This window comes from Panthera tigris, chromosome B3 (assembly GCF_018350195.1).
Source record: "Panthera tigris isolate Pti1 chromosome B3, P.tigris_Pti1_mat1.1, whole genome shotgun sequence".
Taxonomy (NCBI): domain Eukaryota; kingdom Metazoa; phylum Chordata; class Mammalia; order Carnivora; family Felidae; genus Panthera; species Panthera tigris.
The window spans coordinates 28779590-28796853 of NC_056665.1; the positions used below are offsets into that span (position 1 = coordinate 28779590).

The 17264-nt window shown below is 37.2% G+C and overlaps 2 protein-coding genes across 7 annotated transcripts in view; both read left to right on the forward strand.

The window, feature by feature from the left end:
- UBE2Q2 (ubiquitin conjugating enzyme E2 Q2) overlaps positions 1-12611 on the forward strand; it is a 66096-nt gene extending 53485 nt beyond the window's left edge. Inside the window, exons 10-13 of one of the 2 annotated variants that reach the window (XM_042988312.1) lie at positions 820-868; positions 1317-1412; positions 9285-9351; positions 11178-12611. In XM_042988312.1, coding sequence (XP_042844246.1) covers positions 820-868; positions 1317-1412; positions 9285-9351; positions 11178-11209 — 244 coding nt within the window. In that variant the 3' untranslated portion in view covers positions 11210-12611. Of the gene's footprint in view, positions 1-819; positions 869-1316; positions 1413-9284; positions 9352-11177 lie in introns of those variants that run through there. The other variant, XR_006218477.1, reaches the window with a different exon arrangement.
- A 2981-nt stretch (positions 12612-15592) lies between these two features.
- FBXO22 (F-box protein 22) overlaps positions 15593-17264 on the forward strand; it is a 30961-nt gene continuing 29289 nt past the window's right edge. The window contains exons 1-2 of one of the 5 annotated variants that reach the window (XM_007084632.3): positions 15593-15816; positions 16179-16317. In XM_007084632.3, coding sequence (XP_007084694.1) covers positions 15662-15816; positions 16179-16317 — 294 coding nt within the window. In that variant the 5' untranslated portion in view covers positions 15593-15661. Of the gene's footprint in view, positions 15938-16178; positions 16322-17264 lie in introns of all 5 variants that reach the window. The other 4 variants (XM_042988315.1, XM_042988314.1, XM_015538684.2 and 1 more) reach the window with 4 other exon arrangements.

Genomic DNA, 17264 nt, shown 5'->3' on the forward strand with positions numbered 1-17264 from the left:
TTGAGAAGGGGTTAAAGGTTGAATAATGTTGATCTAAATAATGATTTCCTAAGAGAGATCCAGGAAATTGCCAGAAGTTGTCTGGTTCAGAGAACAGTTCTCAGGATTAGCAAGAGAAATTGAGGAGACCCAGAGAGGGGCTCTGTGGTCAGAACCATTTGATCCTCACAAAAGAATGGATAAAAACAATTTAAACCACAAAATGTGGGTGTTCATTATTATAGATAAGGTAAAGTTGGTGCCATTGGCTAACATGATAGTAGAGAAATATTCAGATGAATATAGCATTTCCATTCTCTGAAATATTTAGGGTAAGTTCCTAGTTTCTGACATACCTTAGCATCTTTAAGCATTCTAAGATTCATTATTTAAAAAAAAAATAAGACTATAATAAAGCGATGGCATTAGAATTTTTTAACTATCCTTTGTCCTAGAACCCTAATCACTGTTCTCATTTTTGCATGTTATCTTCTAACCTTTGGTTGTATGCATACTTCCTTAGTGGTAGTACTTTAAGAATTACAAGGGGGGGACCTGGGTGGCTCAGTCGGTTAAGTGTCTGACTCTTGATTTTTTTTGGCTCAGATCATGATCTCATGATTCCTGAGTTCAAGCCCCACATTGAACTCCACACTGACAGTGTGTCAATGTGGGATTCTGTCTTGGGATTCTGTCTCTCCCCTCTTTCTTTGCTCCTCCCCTGCTCATTCGCTCTCATTTTCTCTCTCTCTCTCTCAATGTAAATAAAAAAATAAAATATTAAAAATTAAGACGAAACACTGAGATCTAGCAGATTAAGAATCCATTTCTCTTTTTAAGGTATGTGTTGGGTGGTGGAGCACTATGTATGGAACTTCTCACAAAACAGGTAACTAATTTCTTATGATACTCATATTTTTCAATCTCAGTGGAGTGTTTTGATGATGTAAATTAGATTCTGAGGGGAAAGACTCTGATGTAATACCACCCACTTAAAAAAAAGTTGTTTTCAATAGCACCTACTTTTAATAATGAAAAAGTTATTTAAGGCAAATCAGTAAAATGACATTGTACTTGGTGTTTAAGCTATGCAAGGATAGGCATTCTAAGAGCAATGTGTATATAAGGTTCTAATTTGCTCATATTTGATACTTAGAATATAGGGTTTTTTTGTTTTACAAGATTTTAGAAATGGTCCAACTTTTTTCTCTTGCATGCAGACTTCTTAACATTGTCTTGCTGTTGTAGAGCTATTTATGTGCCATTTTGTTAAGTTTTCCCAAGTGGGAATCAAGAGTACCATTATGTTTTAGAGAAGTGTTTTCTTCTTCCTGTAGGGCTGGAGCAGTGCCTACTCAATAGAATCAGTCATCATGCAAATCAATGCTACCTTAGTGAAAGGCAAAGCCAGAGTACAGTTTGGAGCAAATAAGGTACTTTTATTAAGACGATGACATACTCATTTATAATCTATATTTTCTGTTACCTTAGGAGACGTGTTGTTCTTTTAGTCTTTGTTATTCTTACTATAGAAAGACATGTCTATAATTGTAAATCTATTATTGGTATGTAAGTTAAAAAATACTAGTAAAAAAATTATACGTACTTTGAAGTTTCCCAAAATTGAGATCATGTTAGAATAGTTAATTTCCAGTGAGCATTTATATGCTAGGCTTTGATCTAAACTTTTTATTTGTCTGTACTCTTTCAATCCTTTTACTAACCTAAGAGTAGGTATTATTATTCTCATTTTGTAGATGAGGAAACTGAAGCACACAGAGGTTAGATAAATTGTCTAAGATGACAGGTGGCAGAACAAAAATTGGAAGCAGACAGTCTGGTGTTAGTCTCTACTCTTACCCACTGTGTTGTGTTCTTTATTCACTATATCCGAAACATCTTTCCATGTCTAATTGTAGTTTCTCGAAACAGTTAAATGGACCAAGGACAATACTCTGAAGTTAGTATATTTTGCAAAAGTATTTGTGTGATGGAAGTTATCCTAACCTAACATTTTTAAAAATTTGGAGTTCCTAAAGGTCTGTGAATCTTGTGTTAAATGCCTATCCAAATAGTATGAAATCTAAATAATGTATTTATAAATGTATTGCACATCAAAAGCATGAGTCCACTAGAGTCTTAACTCACAGAGGAAGCAAAAAATTGAGAAGGCCATTTGAAAAATCATCTATTTGGGATAGTACTATACAATAACTCATTTTACTTGAGTTCTTTTAACAGCTATTTCTTTGCACTGGAATAAAATACCATTTTGTGTAAAGTCTAGAAGTTAATTATTGAACACTAGTGAATTACTTAACTACATTTAACTAGCATTTCTTAACAGTGTGTATATTTTAGGTGTATTAAATGTGCCGATAGAATGATTATGTAGTAGGCTATTAGAATTTTATTTTTTGTATTGACAAAATTTATGTGCAGTGCATGGTTTTTAATATAGGAAAAAATATAAAAAACTGAAGTCATCTGTAACCTAGAAATACTATTAACATTTGGTTTACTTCTTCTGGTCTTTTAAATTTCTTCCTGGCATTTATTTTTATGTAGAACTTGATGTTAAATTTCATCATGTTTTTATAAAAAATTAGCATATCCTTCATGTTAAAATATAAAAGGCTTAGATCATTTTGAGTAATTGAAAGAACATTTTAGGGGTGCCTGGGTGGCTCAGTTATGTGTCTGACTTCAGCTCAGGTCATGATCTCGTGGTTCATGAGTTCGAGCCCCATGTCAGGCTCTGTACTGACAGCTCAGAGTCTGGAGCCTGCTTCAGATTCTGTGTCTCCCTCTCTCTCTCTGCCCCTCTGCCACTCATACTCTGTCTGTCTCAAAAATAAATAAAACATTTAAAAAACAAAAAAAGAAAGAACATTGTACTAATAACTCACTGTGTAAACTTACCTCTTCTGGGCTTCTGTATCTTGAGCTAAAATATTTTAAGTCTCTTCTAGTTTTAAAATTCTGTAATATCAATACTCTGTTCAGTGCCACAGTTCTCTTGGAATTACTCAGTGTCAATGTTATTACTTTCAACCTTTATATTTCCATTATATATAGTTTTCTTAGCAAGTACATAACATAACCATTTTATATATAATGCTAAGTCAAGCAGCTAAGCACATTTGCCTAGTAAAGTATGTCTTAGAAGGTGAATTTTTTGAATGAATGGTTATAAAACCTCACTCTTCCATTTTTTTCTTATTAATATCTGTTAAGAATTTGGAAACTTTACATGATGTAATAGGAGTTTTACCTTGTACACTTTAAAATTTTTTTTTCAATGTTTTATTTATTTTTAAGACTGACAGAGCAGGAGTGGGGAGGGGCAGAGAGAGAGGGAGACACAGAATCCAAAGCAGGCTTCAGGCTCTGGGCTGTCAGCACAGAGCCCGATGCAGGGCTCAAACTCACGAACTGTGAGATCATGACCTGAGCTAAAGTTGGACGCTTAACCAACTGAGCCACCCAGGCGCCCCTACCTTGTAGACTTTTAAACTCTACAGGATAATCAAGAAAGTACTAACAACTATTTCTGATATGGGGGTATTGAAGTATTGATGGGGCAGGTTAGAGATGGGAGACTTTAAATCATTTGTGCTCTTTCTTTTGACATATAACTATTCAAAAATATTTTAAATATTAAAAAAAATTGTTTAGTGTTTTGTTTTTGATAGAGATAGAGGAGAGACAGAGTGTGAATGCTGTCCGCACAGAACCTGACCCAGAGCTCAAACTCTTGAACCACAAGAATCATGACCTGAGCCAAAGTCAAATGCTTAACCGAGTGAGCCACCCAGGCACCCCTATTTAAAATATTTTTAAATATACTATCAGCTATTGGTTCAAAATAAATGAATGAGTTTATCTCTTGAAAATATTACTAAAGGGGCGCCTGGGTGGCTCAGTCGGTTAAGCGTCCGACTTCAGCTCAGGTCACGATCTCATGGTCCGTGAGTTCGAGCCCCGCGTCGGGCTCTGGGCTGATGGCTCGGAGCCTGGAGCCTGCTTCCGATTCTGTGTCTCCCTCTCTCTCTGCCCCTCCCCCGTTCATGCTCTGTCTCTCTCTGTCTCAAAAATAAATAAACATTTAAAAAAAAAAAATATTACTAAAATGATACACCTAAGTACTGGAAAACAAAAAAATTGGCTGTCAGCACACATAAAATTTGGAGATAGGGTAAGATTGATGGAGCTGAGGATCTGCAACTCTATGCAAGCAAGAGTCACTCACTGTACAGTCTTGCCATTAGCTTGCTCCCCTAGGCTCAGCCAGCAGGAGCTGAGAGCAAGCCATAAGGCAGAGGATGTTGGCCTGGGCTGGTTTTCTGGTCAGTTAACAGGGGATACAGGCTATAACATTAAATCTAGGCTGTAGTGGTAAGAAAGCTTTCTAGAGTTCTGCTATTACGACTTAGCAAGAATTTGGGGTTTGGATAAGCAAGGTAGTACCCTAACAAATGTTCATTCACCGCATGGAGGGCATGATAGTTGAGTTAAATAGTGAAATCCTAGAGCACACAACTCTTGGAGCAGCCCCTAAGCTATTTCTAACAAAGACACCTATCATACCCTGCTCCTAATGGACCTCCAGTCATTTACCTAGAGAATTCTGTGGTGAATGATCACCTTCAGATGAGACATCTGGTTTTTGTTTTTTCCTTTCAAGGAGTGGAGAGGTGCTACCTGTACTAAGAATTCCGGTGTTTTATTTATAAATGAGCAAGGTTGGCAAACCAAATGTGAGAACCTTGCATAATCCTGAGATTCTCCCAAGGAAGCTAAGATGATCTCATGTTAGTTATATCCACAGTTCTCATCAGAAGCAGGCACAGATACTCCTCAGAGGAAAAGCTTTTCTGATTTAAGCCTACAAGATTCTCAAATATTAAGATCAAGCAAATAAGAATTCAGTGTGAAAAATCCCAAGCACACAAGTAAGCAAGCCAGCATAATGAGAATTGGCAGAAACAATACATAAGAGATATATATTCCCAAAGACTTTAGGTTTTGGAATTATCAGACACAGAATAGAGACTTTAGATATTAGAATTATGAGAAAATGAATAGTTCTGTGTAAAACATAATATAAAGAAAAAAGCATCCTAAAATTGAGCAAACAATGAAACCATCAGGTATAATGAGACAAATTTGAAAAAAGAATGAAACAATTTATAGAAATGAAAAATATGATTGAAATGAGAAACAATGGGTGGATTAGGTATCAGAAGAGAATTGGTTAGAAGAATTAACTCAATGTTGTACAGATGAGAAGAACATGGGGATAGACATTGTGGTAGAAGTTGAGAGCTAACAATCAGAAGGAGGTCTAAAATGTCTTATTGGAACTCCAGGAGGAGATAATAAAATGTTAAAAAGCAAGAGAAATAGAAACCAGGAAGTAAGGTAGTAAAGTCACAAGAAAAAATGGACTAAAGTTACCAGTTAGAATGAATAAAACAAAATCTGGCAATTTTTAAGAAGTATGTTTAAATTATAAGGATGAAAAAACACTGAGAAGTTTTGTTTTTTAAATTTTTTTTGTTTCTGAAAGAGACAGAGAAAGAGAGCATGAGGAGGGGAGGGGCAAAGCGAGAGGGAGACACAGAATCCTAAGCAGGCTCCAGGCTCTGGGCTATCAGCGCAGAGCCTGATGTGGGGCTCAAACTTGATGTGGGGCTGGAACTCGTGAACTGCAAGATCATGACCTGAGCCTAAGTCAGACGCCCAACTGACTGAACCACCCAGGCGCCCTCTTTTGTTTTCTTTTCTTTTCTTTTTTTTTTATTGAGAGGGGATAATAAAGATATGCCAGTATACACTAATAACAACAACAAAATATGTGATATATATATATATAGTATCAAAATAGGATTTTGGAACAGAAAGCACTACTTAATAATAAAAGTCTCAGTTAACCAGGAGGTATAATAATATTTTACTTTACCTATTAAAATAGCATCAAAATACAGATTAAAAAACTTGATGAATGAAACTAAGAACATTGTGTGTTGACTATTTTTAAAAAAAGAAAAAAGAAAGACTGGTGAAACCACAGGAGAAATTGACCCAGGTAACCATAATGAGAGATTTTAGTGTACCTTGTTCATAGTAAATTAAATATGTCAAAATGTAGAAAATTTGAATAACCAATTAAGTTTGGTCAAATGGACAGATGTAGAACTCTGTACCCAATAATTAGATACTGTATAATCTTTCCCAAGCATTTATGGAATATGGGGAAAAATTATAAATTCATAAATTAAGAATATTTAAAAACAAGCCATATAATTTGAATATGATACAGTTAAGGTTAGAAGACAGTAATGAAAAGATTAATAAAAATCTGCATGAATTTGGAAATTAAACGCAATTCTAAATCATGGTTAAAAAATCATATGAAAATTTAAAAAGACTTAGAACTGAACCATAATGAAAATACTAAAATTCTCCCTTTGTCCCTCTCCTTCTTTCTCCTCTTCTCTCTTCTCTTCTTCTTCCCTTCTTCTCTTCTCTCTCTCTCTCTGGAACATTCGTGAAACTTATCCTCTTCAATGAAGAAAACTTCAATTTTGGAAGTAGGAAAAGGACAGATCATTTTCTGATCCTAATTAAATAAAAAACTATAATAACCAGCTCAAAACAAATGTCCCTTTTGTGGAATTATGGAACTCCAACAGCCCTTAATGGGGCTTTGAAATGAAGACTGCAGAATAGCTAGAGATTAGCAATGAAATGCCTACACACTAGAAACTAAATGAGAGGGCAGAGGGAATACTCCTTGCTCTAAAATCCTTGTATCATTAAAAAAAAAAAAAAAAAGAAAAAAGAAAAGAACAAGAATGAATCAGACCTCAAAGTCAGTGTTAGAAAGGACAATCAAGGGGCACCTGGGTGGTTCAGTTGGTTAAGCATCTGACTCTTGATTTCAGCTCAGTCATGATCTTCTAGTTCGTGGGTTTGAACCCCACATCAGGATTCTCTCTCTCCCTCTGTCCCCCCTCCATCACACACACTCTCTCTCAAAAATAAATAAACATTTTTTTAAAAAAGTACAAAAAGGGCACCTGAGTGGCTCATTTGGACTTTGGCCCAGGTCATGATCTCCCAGTCCATGGGTTTGAGCCCCTCATCGGGGTCTGGGCTAACAGCTCAGAGCATGGAGCCTACTTCAGATTCTATGTCTGTCTGTCTGTCTGTCTGTCTGTCTCTCTCTCTCTCTCTCTCTCTCTCTCTCTCTCTCTTCCTCCCCCAATTGTGTTCTCTTTCTCTCAAAAATAATAATAATAAAAAAAACTGAAGGAAAGTAGAAGGGAGGGTTTAATAATGATATATGCAGAAATCAGTGAGTTAAAAAATAGGGCTAACTCCCCATTACACTAAAGCCCCTGCAGTAACATTCTCTTTAAACTAGAATTTGAAGGGGCGCCTGGTTGAGCGTACAACTTCAGCTCAGGTCGTGATCTCGCGGTTTGTGAGTTCAAGCCCCGCGTGGGGCTCTGTGCTGACAGCTTGGAGCCTGGAGCCTGCTTCAGATTCTGTCTCCTTCTCTCTCTACCCCTCCCCCACTTGTGCTCTGTCTTTCTCTATCAAAAATGAATAAACGTAATAAAAATAAATTTAAAAAACTAGAATTTGAAGATCATGCTATTGACAACTGAGAAGGCTAATATTCTTATTTTTCTCTTCTTATCTTGTAGATGGGCAGTAGGGTTAGGAAATGACTGCTTTTTGATCATTTGCAAGTTTCTGTGTGTGCATATTTTGCTATATGTAATCTGTTTCTTTTGTATTTTTGTCCTTTGGTGAAAATATAGATTGGAAAAACATTACTTTTTATTAACTTGGAAAGAACATTTTATGTTTGTTTTTCAGATACATTATGGGAGGGTTTTTACTATTTTTAAAGAGCTCTTAAAAATTTAAAAAGGCTACACTGTAGAAAAAGATATAAAACGTCTATTTGCAGAAATAGAAATAAATGGCTTATAAACATATGGAGACACACTAAGCCTCACTCAGTGATAGAAATGCAAATCTCACTTACACTGAGAGTTCATCGTCCACCTATGACATTGTCACAAATAAGAGGTTTGTAAACGCTATGTAGAGGCATTCTCATACATGCCAAGCAGCAAGCCCATTTCCACAGTCTTACAGACAAAATTACAAAGGCATATGTCTTTTGACCCAGCAATTCCACTCAGACTATTTACCAGTGCTTTGGAAATATTTGTACAAGGTTGCTCACTGTAACATTGTAACAAAATATTGAAAACAACCTAAATGTCCTCCAATTGGGGAATAAATAAATATTTGACTTTCCATACAATGGAATATTTCACGGTTTAAAAAAACAGAAAGGTTCAGCTTTTTGTGCAGTGATCGGGAACAAGGTGCAGGATACCTTAAGTGAGAAGAGGCAGAACAGGGTCTATAGCATGCTACCTACCATTTGTTGGGGGGTGATAAGCAAGGGATGGTGGCTAGTAACATAAGCTATATGTGACTTTTCTTATTTAATCTTAAGGAGATATAAGAAACAGTTAACTTGGGTAGGGAAAGGAGGATGGATGAGAGGAGGAGCTGGATGGTTGGAGGACAGGTAGGAAGGAGAATTTTCACTTAGAATGTTTTATACATTTTTAATTTTTGTACTGTGAATTTATTCTATAACATAATAGGTATGTACCACTATGAAGAATGCTCATGACATATTAATTGTAGGTTATGATGTCACTCAGTTGCACTACTAGAGAAAAAATTAATCCTAAATTTGGCTCCTTAAAAGAAGACTCCTTTAGTAATGGCTTGGTACCACTTATCGACATCTTTAACTCAAGATGTCATTGATATGTATAGTCCTCAAAGCTTAAAGTTAACCTTATCTGAAGGTAATATTTTGTAATTTAGTTTTTTGTTTTATTATGAGGAGGAGAGTTTAAGTTTTATTCATGTCTGAGTAGCATTCTTTAACTTCATTCATCAGTGGAGAAGGGCACTAGAACTATAAAGCTTTATACTTGTCCAGTGGTAAGAGTATTTATACAAATGAACTGTGAAGCTTAAATAGATTTTTATTGTAGTACAACTTTGGTTTTGTTATCCTAAAGTGGTAGAGAATAATGAAATTGAGAAATGAGGGTATTAAGTTAAAATTATTTTTGAAACAAATCTAATTTAGTTTCTGGTGTTCTTTTAAGCATAGTGATGATGCATCCGTAAATTATTTGTAATGATTTTCATCTACTCAGAGTTTTTATTTAAAATGTATAATTCTCTTTCAGAATCAGTATAATCTAGCAAGAGCCCAACAATCCTATAATTCCATTGTACAGATACATGAGAAAAATGGTACGTTTAATTCAATAAGTATTTATTACCATTTATGAAGTTTTATATAAGGTACTATTGATAACTTACCCTGTTTGTTTTTGCTTTAATCTCTTAAAGTACTGTTACCCCAGTGAAAAAAAATTAACTTGAGGATGCACACACTCTGCTTTATTGAAAAATCTTTGTATCCTAAGTACTTGGCCTAAGTCAGAGTCAAGATTTTTTAGTAGATTAATGAATGAATCACTTCTCACTTGAAATGTATGGTATTAGGGTAGGAATTGAGTTAAAGGCAATTGTACAGGTGGAGTTCTTACTGATACTGAGTAAATACAATCAGGATCCTGAACCAGCTGTTTCTGAAACATCTTCAGATTATTTAATGCTTTTTGACAGTCATACACATGTATCTGTTCAAGGAACATTTTCATTTCAGTATACACTTAAGAGTATTTGAGTTGTAAATTTAAAAAAACTCTTAAAATATCTTTCATAAATTTTATTCTACTTTAAATTTTGCTTGTATTCATAATGCACGTTTTGAGTCTTCTTCTCTAACAGTGAGGTAGATTTGATATTAGAAAACCCAATTTTTCAAGTGCCATTTGTGTTACTCGCTAGCCCTGTGTCTCTGAGCAAGTCCTGAAGATAATAGCTTCAGCCTTAGTTTCTTCATCTCTAAAATGGCATATCTGTCTTGCCAAACTTGTGAGGAAAAAAAGAATAGTGTATGCGCATGGCACTTTGAACTAAGTGCTGATAATAAGATACTCATTATAGCCATGGTAGTGAAACGGATACTTTTTTGTGCAGAGTAAATAAATTAATAGGAAGTAGTTTTCTTTAAGGAGAGTATTTACAGTAAAGTGTTCTTTACTAGAAATGTGGTAGCTTGTGACTTAACATTGGTACTTTGTGCTCACTTTTTTTTTTTTTAACCACAAAACAAACCACTTTTTCAGTGACTACTTATAAAAGACTAATATTTAAAACAGTTCAAGCTTTTGAAGAAGGAAATGATAAAACTTGAAGGCAAGCCTGGGTTTTCATAATGATCACAACACACTAAATTAGTAGATCCACAGGTGCTTGTATACTACTTCATAACCATGTGGATGCTCCACCAATCTTGGTATATTCATACTGTTCCAGTGGCCATTTCATGCCAGTCTTATTTTCATTAGCCTTTCTGTAGAAAACTTAGATTTTTGCTGAGTCTAGGGAAAAAAAATCACATTTTTTCTTTTATTTTTTGTTGAAGCAAACATTGTAATCAGCATTCAAAAATGTTTATTGGAAAGTGCTGTATTTTACAAAGTGTGGGTGTTTATAAGCTTAGCTTTGATGAAAGAGCAGTAGATTCAGAATCAGGAGATGGGTTCTAGGTCGGTTTCTGCTGCTGACTCTGATTTTAGGCATAGTCCCTGCACTTGCTGAAATGACTTCTTCACTGGTGAAATGGTATCCTTGCACTAATGACAATCCAGGTTCCTCTTATTCTAAGATGACAGCATTTTGTTTTGGGTATAGTTATTTTCAGTGAGGTTTACTTCTACAAAGTTGAAATGGAAGACAAAATCTATCTTGTAGTCTAATATTCCATATTATCGTCTTTAGCTAGAAATTCCACTAGTATAAAGATCTTATGTTGAAAACTCAAGTACAATTTATTCATAGAAGTAAATATGTGCACGTAACAAAATGCCGTGTTACCAACCCATGTGAGTTTACTTTTTACAGTATATTTAAACAAAAATATGAATAGACAAAGTAGCTAAACTTAAATGCCATTTCTCCTAGTTGATTTAATAAGGTATTTTAACTTTTTTTCCATTGTGTTTCAGGCTGGTACACCCCTCCAAAGGAAGATGGCTAAATATGTTGACTGTCGTATGTTTGGACCAATGTTGCTTTAAAGAAAATCTTTCCAACATGCAGACACAAGCTTTGAGTGCCCCTATAACAGCAGTACTGAAGACGTTAGCTAATAGATATTTTAGTGGATAATCTGTCAACTGACATCCAGTATGAGTTACAGCCTTTTCGTTTTGCTCATTTTAGGTATTGTGGACTGAGCAGTGGGGCCTTTACTGTATTTTTTGTGATAAATACACATACTGGCCACTCATGATCTCTTTTTCTTGAAAAGTGAAATCTGTTAAGCAGAAAGTCAGCATCAGGTTACAGAAGTTGCGACTGTAGGGTAACTTTCCCACATTGAGCTTGTGTGTTATGAGGACTTGCAATATACTGTTCCATTTAGAGCCAATAAAAGTTTAATTGATGTTTAATGTTGGTTTAGAAAATTTAAGGTCTTCTAAATCACAGTAGCTTATTCAAGTTAAAACCAATTTTTGATATTGCCAAAATAATGATAGGAAGCCTACTCATTAAATTGTTAAACTTTTTTATGGCTAGATGAAGATATGAATTGTTTCCTGAAGATACGCTCTTAACTGAGTTGTGCTTTTTAGGCAAAAGCAAAGCAAGTCTGTGCAAATTAAGGCTTTGTAAGTAATAATTTCCACTGGGGCCTCAGAGTCTTGTTGGGCTGAATCTGCTTCTTGTTGGTTCAGTATTTCTTATGAAGAACTGCAGTATAGAGCTTGAAGTTATTTAAAATACTAAATCATTTTATGTTTCCATTTTATTAACGGGATGTTGCAATCATTTTTAAACTAATAAACTTGTAAAGTGATTGGCACAAAGAATCCTTGAGCAAAAGCTGCACAGTGAAGTACAAAAAGATACCTGATTTGGAAACTCTTAAAATTTTTGGTATACTCATAACGATGGCTTTTACATTGAAAAACTAGTAGGAACTCTATATATGTTCATTGTTATATAAAACCTGACTCAAATCAGTGTACTCTCCATTTTCTTGCCTTACCTGAATCAGTCCTATTTGGTTGGTGATAGACTTTCTTATCTACCCAAGTTTGATTTAAAAGTAAATTCTAATTATTAAGCACTTTTAAAATGAAATCCAGAAGCACACTTTTCTGCACAAATAAGTTACAAAATTCGAAGGTGTTTCTTATGCATTTGCTCTAAGTTTCAATTTTTAACTTTGTAAACCACACCAGAGAGACTTGGCACTTCGGCATTATTGCGTGTGTTTAATTTCTTTTTCTATTTTGGTTAAAAGGACAGTAGAAAAAGATTTTCTGGCATTCTTGTTTACTTGGTTACATTTGTATGAAGATCTGATTGCCAGTTGCTGAGATAATAAGTGACCAGGCAGAATTCTTTAAAGCATTAAAGTTCCTTAAACCTAAGGCTAAATCTTGAATACATTATTGAATTCTTTAATATCCTGATGGCTAGCAGATTGACAGCTGCACATTTGGCATGCTTTGTTTTTTTGGGTTTTATCTTTCATTGCAGATTTATTTGGCAATGTACAGTAAATTTTGTAAACTTGCATCAAGTTTATGAATAAAGAACCATTTAAAATATAACTTTCTTTTCCCTCATCAGAGATACTCTTGGCTTCAGGTGTTTGTAAGCTCTATTGAATTTTTTGAAATAGGATTTACATATGGTGGGATGGGGTGAGGAGAGGGTTGAGAGGAACAGAGACAGGTTGATTTAACAAGAGAAAGCTAGAGAACCCGCAAATGGTGTGTACAGACTTGGTATACTCAGCTTTCCTCAACCTTTTTCCTCTCCCACTCTCATTCCTTAATATAAGTCCGAGTGCTGCTTTCATCATGGCTGTCCCTAGTTCCCCTTTTTTAATATTCCCATGACCTCCTTACACAGCATTATCAAGTTATCTTACATACAAGAAGTCCAGAGATAGAAGTACTCTAGGCCTGGTACGTTTTGGCTCTGCTACACTCCTTTGAGATTTTTCCCTGTTGGTTTCATCTTTGATTTAACGTCATAGCTGGATATTGTAGCCATGTTACTCCGTCCAGACGTAGATAATGGTCTTATCTTTTAGAAGCCCCAACCCCCAAACATATTGCCCTTCACTTTTCCTTGGCTAGAACTGGGGCCTGTGTCCACCTCTAAACTAATGGCTGGTGAAAAGAATGAAATCATTATTAGTTTGGTCCAGTGGTTCTCAGTGTATGATTTGGGGAACCCTGGAGATCCCTCCTTTTAGGAGGTTTAAGGTCAAAACTATTTTCCTAACACTCAAACATTATTTGCCATTTTCACCTGTTTTCTCACAAGTGTACAGTGGAGTTTTCCAGAGGCCATGTGATTTGATGCTGCAGTAGATGGAATTCAGAAGCAGATGCAGCTTAGATGCAGAAATTAGAGGTCTGCAAAATGTGATATGATGCCACAACTATTCACTATTGGGTGAGGGAGCATAGTTATTTTTTTCACAAAAATTGTTTTGTTCATCTGTAATGGATTTATTATTTTTAAGTGAATTAATACTAAAATGTTTTAATTTTTAATTGGCAAATATTAATAGTCATAACCCACATAAATAAGCTCTTTGGGGTTGTCATAATGTGAAAGAGTCCTGAGGTGAGAATGTTTGAGATCCACTAGTTTAGTTCAACTAAGTTTACCCTCTAGAGCTGGTAATCGAATCTGGCTTTGTTAGTAAAGAAGCAGCAGGAGTAATGGATGTTAGGTAGGGATACAGCAGTGTCTGCTATGCTTACATTCCTTCTGTGGTTCTCAACCTGAGCTAGCATCAGAATCACAGGAAAACAAATCACAGAAAAGTTAAAACTCAGAATGTTGGGCCCTGCCCCCAGTATCTGATTCAGTAGGCCTGAAGTGAGGACCAAGAATGTGCCAAAACCTAAAGACACATGAAAAGATGCTCAGCATTGTTAATCATCAGGAAAATACAAAGTAAAACCACAATGAGACAGAATGACTCAAATTAAAAAACATAAGAAATGACAAAGTGTTGGTGAGAATGTGGAGAAAAAGGAAACCTTGTGCACTGTTGGTGGGAATGGAAAAATAGTATGGAGGAAGCACTGGAAAAATAGTATGGAGGTTCCTGAAAAACAGAATTACCATATCCAATAATTCCACTACTGGGTTGACACAAAGAAAATGAAAACACTGATTTGAAAAGGTTTGTGGCGGCATTCAAAATAGCCAAGATAGGGAAGCAATCCAAGTGTCCAACAATAGATGAGCAAGTAAAGAAATGGTGTTTATACACAATAGTATAACCAGAAAAAAGGAGATCTTGCCATTTGCAACAACATGGATGGACATAGAGGGCATAATGCTAAGGGAAATAAGTCAAAGACAAATACCATATGATTTCACTCCTGTAATTTTAAGCCAAAGAAATTTTGAAAAGACTTTTAGGGGCGCCTAGGGTGGCTCAGTTGGTTAAGTTCAAACTTTGGCTCACGTCATGATCTCGTGGTTCTTGGGTTCCACCCTGCCTCTGGCTCTGTGCTGACAGCTCAGAGCCTGGAACCTGCTTTGGGTTCTGTGTCTCCCTCTCTTGCTGCCCTTCCCAGCTCATGCGCTCTCTCTCAAAAATAAACACTTAAGAAAAAGAAATTTTAAATACAGAAAACAAACTGGTGGTTGCCAGAGGAGGTGGGGGGGGGGATGGGTGAAATAGGTGAAGGGGATTCAGCCAGCATGGAGTAATGTATAGAATTGTTGAATCATGTCACAGACCTGCAACTAATATACCAGTGTTAATGACACTTAAGGGGAAAACTTGTTAAAGCCAAAACTTCATAATTCCTGGTGAATCTGATGCTACTAGTGAGGAACTAATGCAGTTGGTCAAGATTTTCACAGCAGTGGTAGGTGCTATTTATGCCCTTCCATACAGAAGGTGAGGGCTACAGTGAGTTAACCACATTCCCTAGGCGTTGAATAAAAGATGGTCATCTACACACCTGTCATCTTCACAGTTTTTTTTTTTTTTAAAGCAGATACTGCCCGTTAAAAAACTGGACTCATGTTAACAGACATTTGTACTATAAAGAGGGACAAATATTACCTACTTTCTTCCTAGAAGATACCATGACTTAAAGTTTTGTACCGACAAAGAATATAGCGCTGCAAGTGCAGCGAGAGGCACAAGAGGAGGACCTATTTTTGCCTGTGAGAGGCCTCCTACAAGGTTTCCGCAAGATCATAGGACGCAAGCCCGTTCACTGCCTCCTGCCGCCAGCGGGCCCTCGGGGATCCAAGCAGGAAGCGGGTTAGCCTGGAGTCACGTGGGTGGGTCTCAGCAGCCTGGCTCCCCTAACCGGCCGGAAGTGGCGCGCGCGCGCCTGCTCAATGCGCGCTAGCTGGGAAGTCCTGTCCCGGCCTAACCAGTGCCTCGCGAGTCGCCGTAGTGCTTGCTTGCTGGGCGGGTTGGTGAGGCATGGAGATGGTGGGTGGCTGTAGTGATCGCGGTGGTGGCGATCGCCAAGGCTCCTCCGCGGACCCACAAAGCACCTTTGTGTTGGGTAACCTAGCGGAGGTGGTGGAGCGTGTCCTCACCTTCCTGCCCGCCAAGGCGTTGCTGCGGGTGGCCGGGTGAGGAGAGAGGAGGCGGGAAGCTTACTTCGGGACTTGCCTCGGGCTTGCCCTGGCTGGCGGGGTGGGCAGACATCTTCGGGACCCACGGCTGCCCCCGGCTCCCTTCTCCTTCTCTGAGGTGATGCCCCCATCTGCGTGGTACCCCCGCCGTACCCCTGTCCCTGTCTTGGGCACTCTTCCCAGGGGGACGAGGTGTGCCTTATGGTTGTCTCTGCCCCCTGTTCTCCCTCTGAATCTGTGCCCTGACACCCCCTTCCCGGACTTTTGATCCCGCAAGAATTTCCTCTGTTCTAATTGGGGTTGTCTGTGAGGGGGAAATGAACGACCCTTCACAACCCTTTGTGCGTTTGCGTCCCCAGCGTGTGCCGCTTATGGAGGGAGTGTGTTCGTCGGGTGTTGCGGACGCATCGGAGTGTGACGTGGATCTCCGCAGGCTCGGCGGATGCTGGCCAGTTGGAGGAGCATTGCTTGGTCCGCGTTGCAGCCGAGGAGCTTGAGGCAAGTAAGACGGGAGCGTCCTGCACAGGCAGTTTCAGGGTTGGTGGGTCAGTCTTTGAGTACGAAATCTTTTTCTTTTTAATCCTTATTTTGTATGTGGCCTTATTCTTGGTAATTTAGGGAACATTTTCTCGTGACATGAAAATACTTATAAACACCCATTTTAATAACTGTATATTGTAAGGATGTGCCATGATTTATTTGACTGCTTTTCAGATGTTGGGCATTTTGTGTATACAGATTTTTACTATTCTAATAACGCTATGCCGAACCTTCCCTTTACCTGCTTCAAAAAAAACAGGTATTTTCATTGTTTGTCAGGGAAGGCAGCAGGATCTCTTTGATTAGTGTCACATTAAAAAGCCAAGAATCAATACTTAAACCCAAATATTTCAACCTCTGGTCCTGACTATTCTTTTGTATTGTATCTCTGGGCCCCTGTTTCTAAAGTTGGGCAATACCTGAGGAGGTAAAGACTTGAACTATGAAATCAGAAGGGCAGACTTCTTGAGGATAGGTGACAGTGAAGCTGTGGTATATTATTTGGGAGTGGGACCGAGCTATTTGAGAGTAAATTGCCAATCTAATATTCTTTCACTTCCTTATACGTTAGCATGCATTACATACAAACAGGAATATTCTACACCACCACGGTACAACCATCAGTCAGGAAATTATTATTGATACATTTCTACCATCCATTCCTAAAATAACTTTCAGATTTTGCCACTTGTCTCAGCAATGTTCCTCGTGGCAAAATAATTCATTTTAGAATCTTATGCTGTTGTCATTTCTTTAATTTTTGATGTGGAACGGTTTCTCAAGCTTTGTTTGACTTTCACAACTTTGACAGGTATGTAAATTATAGGCCAGTTATCTTGTAGAACATGTTTCTTAGATTCAGATTATGTATCTTTGGCAGGAATATCACAGAAGTGATCCTGTGC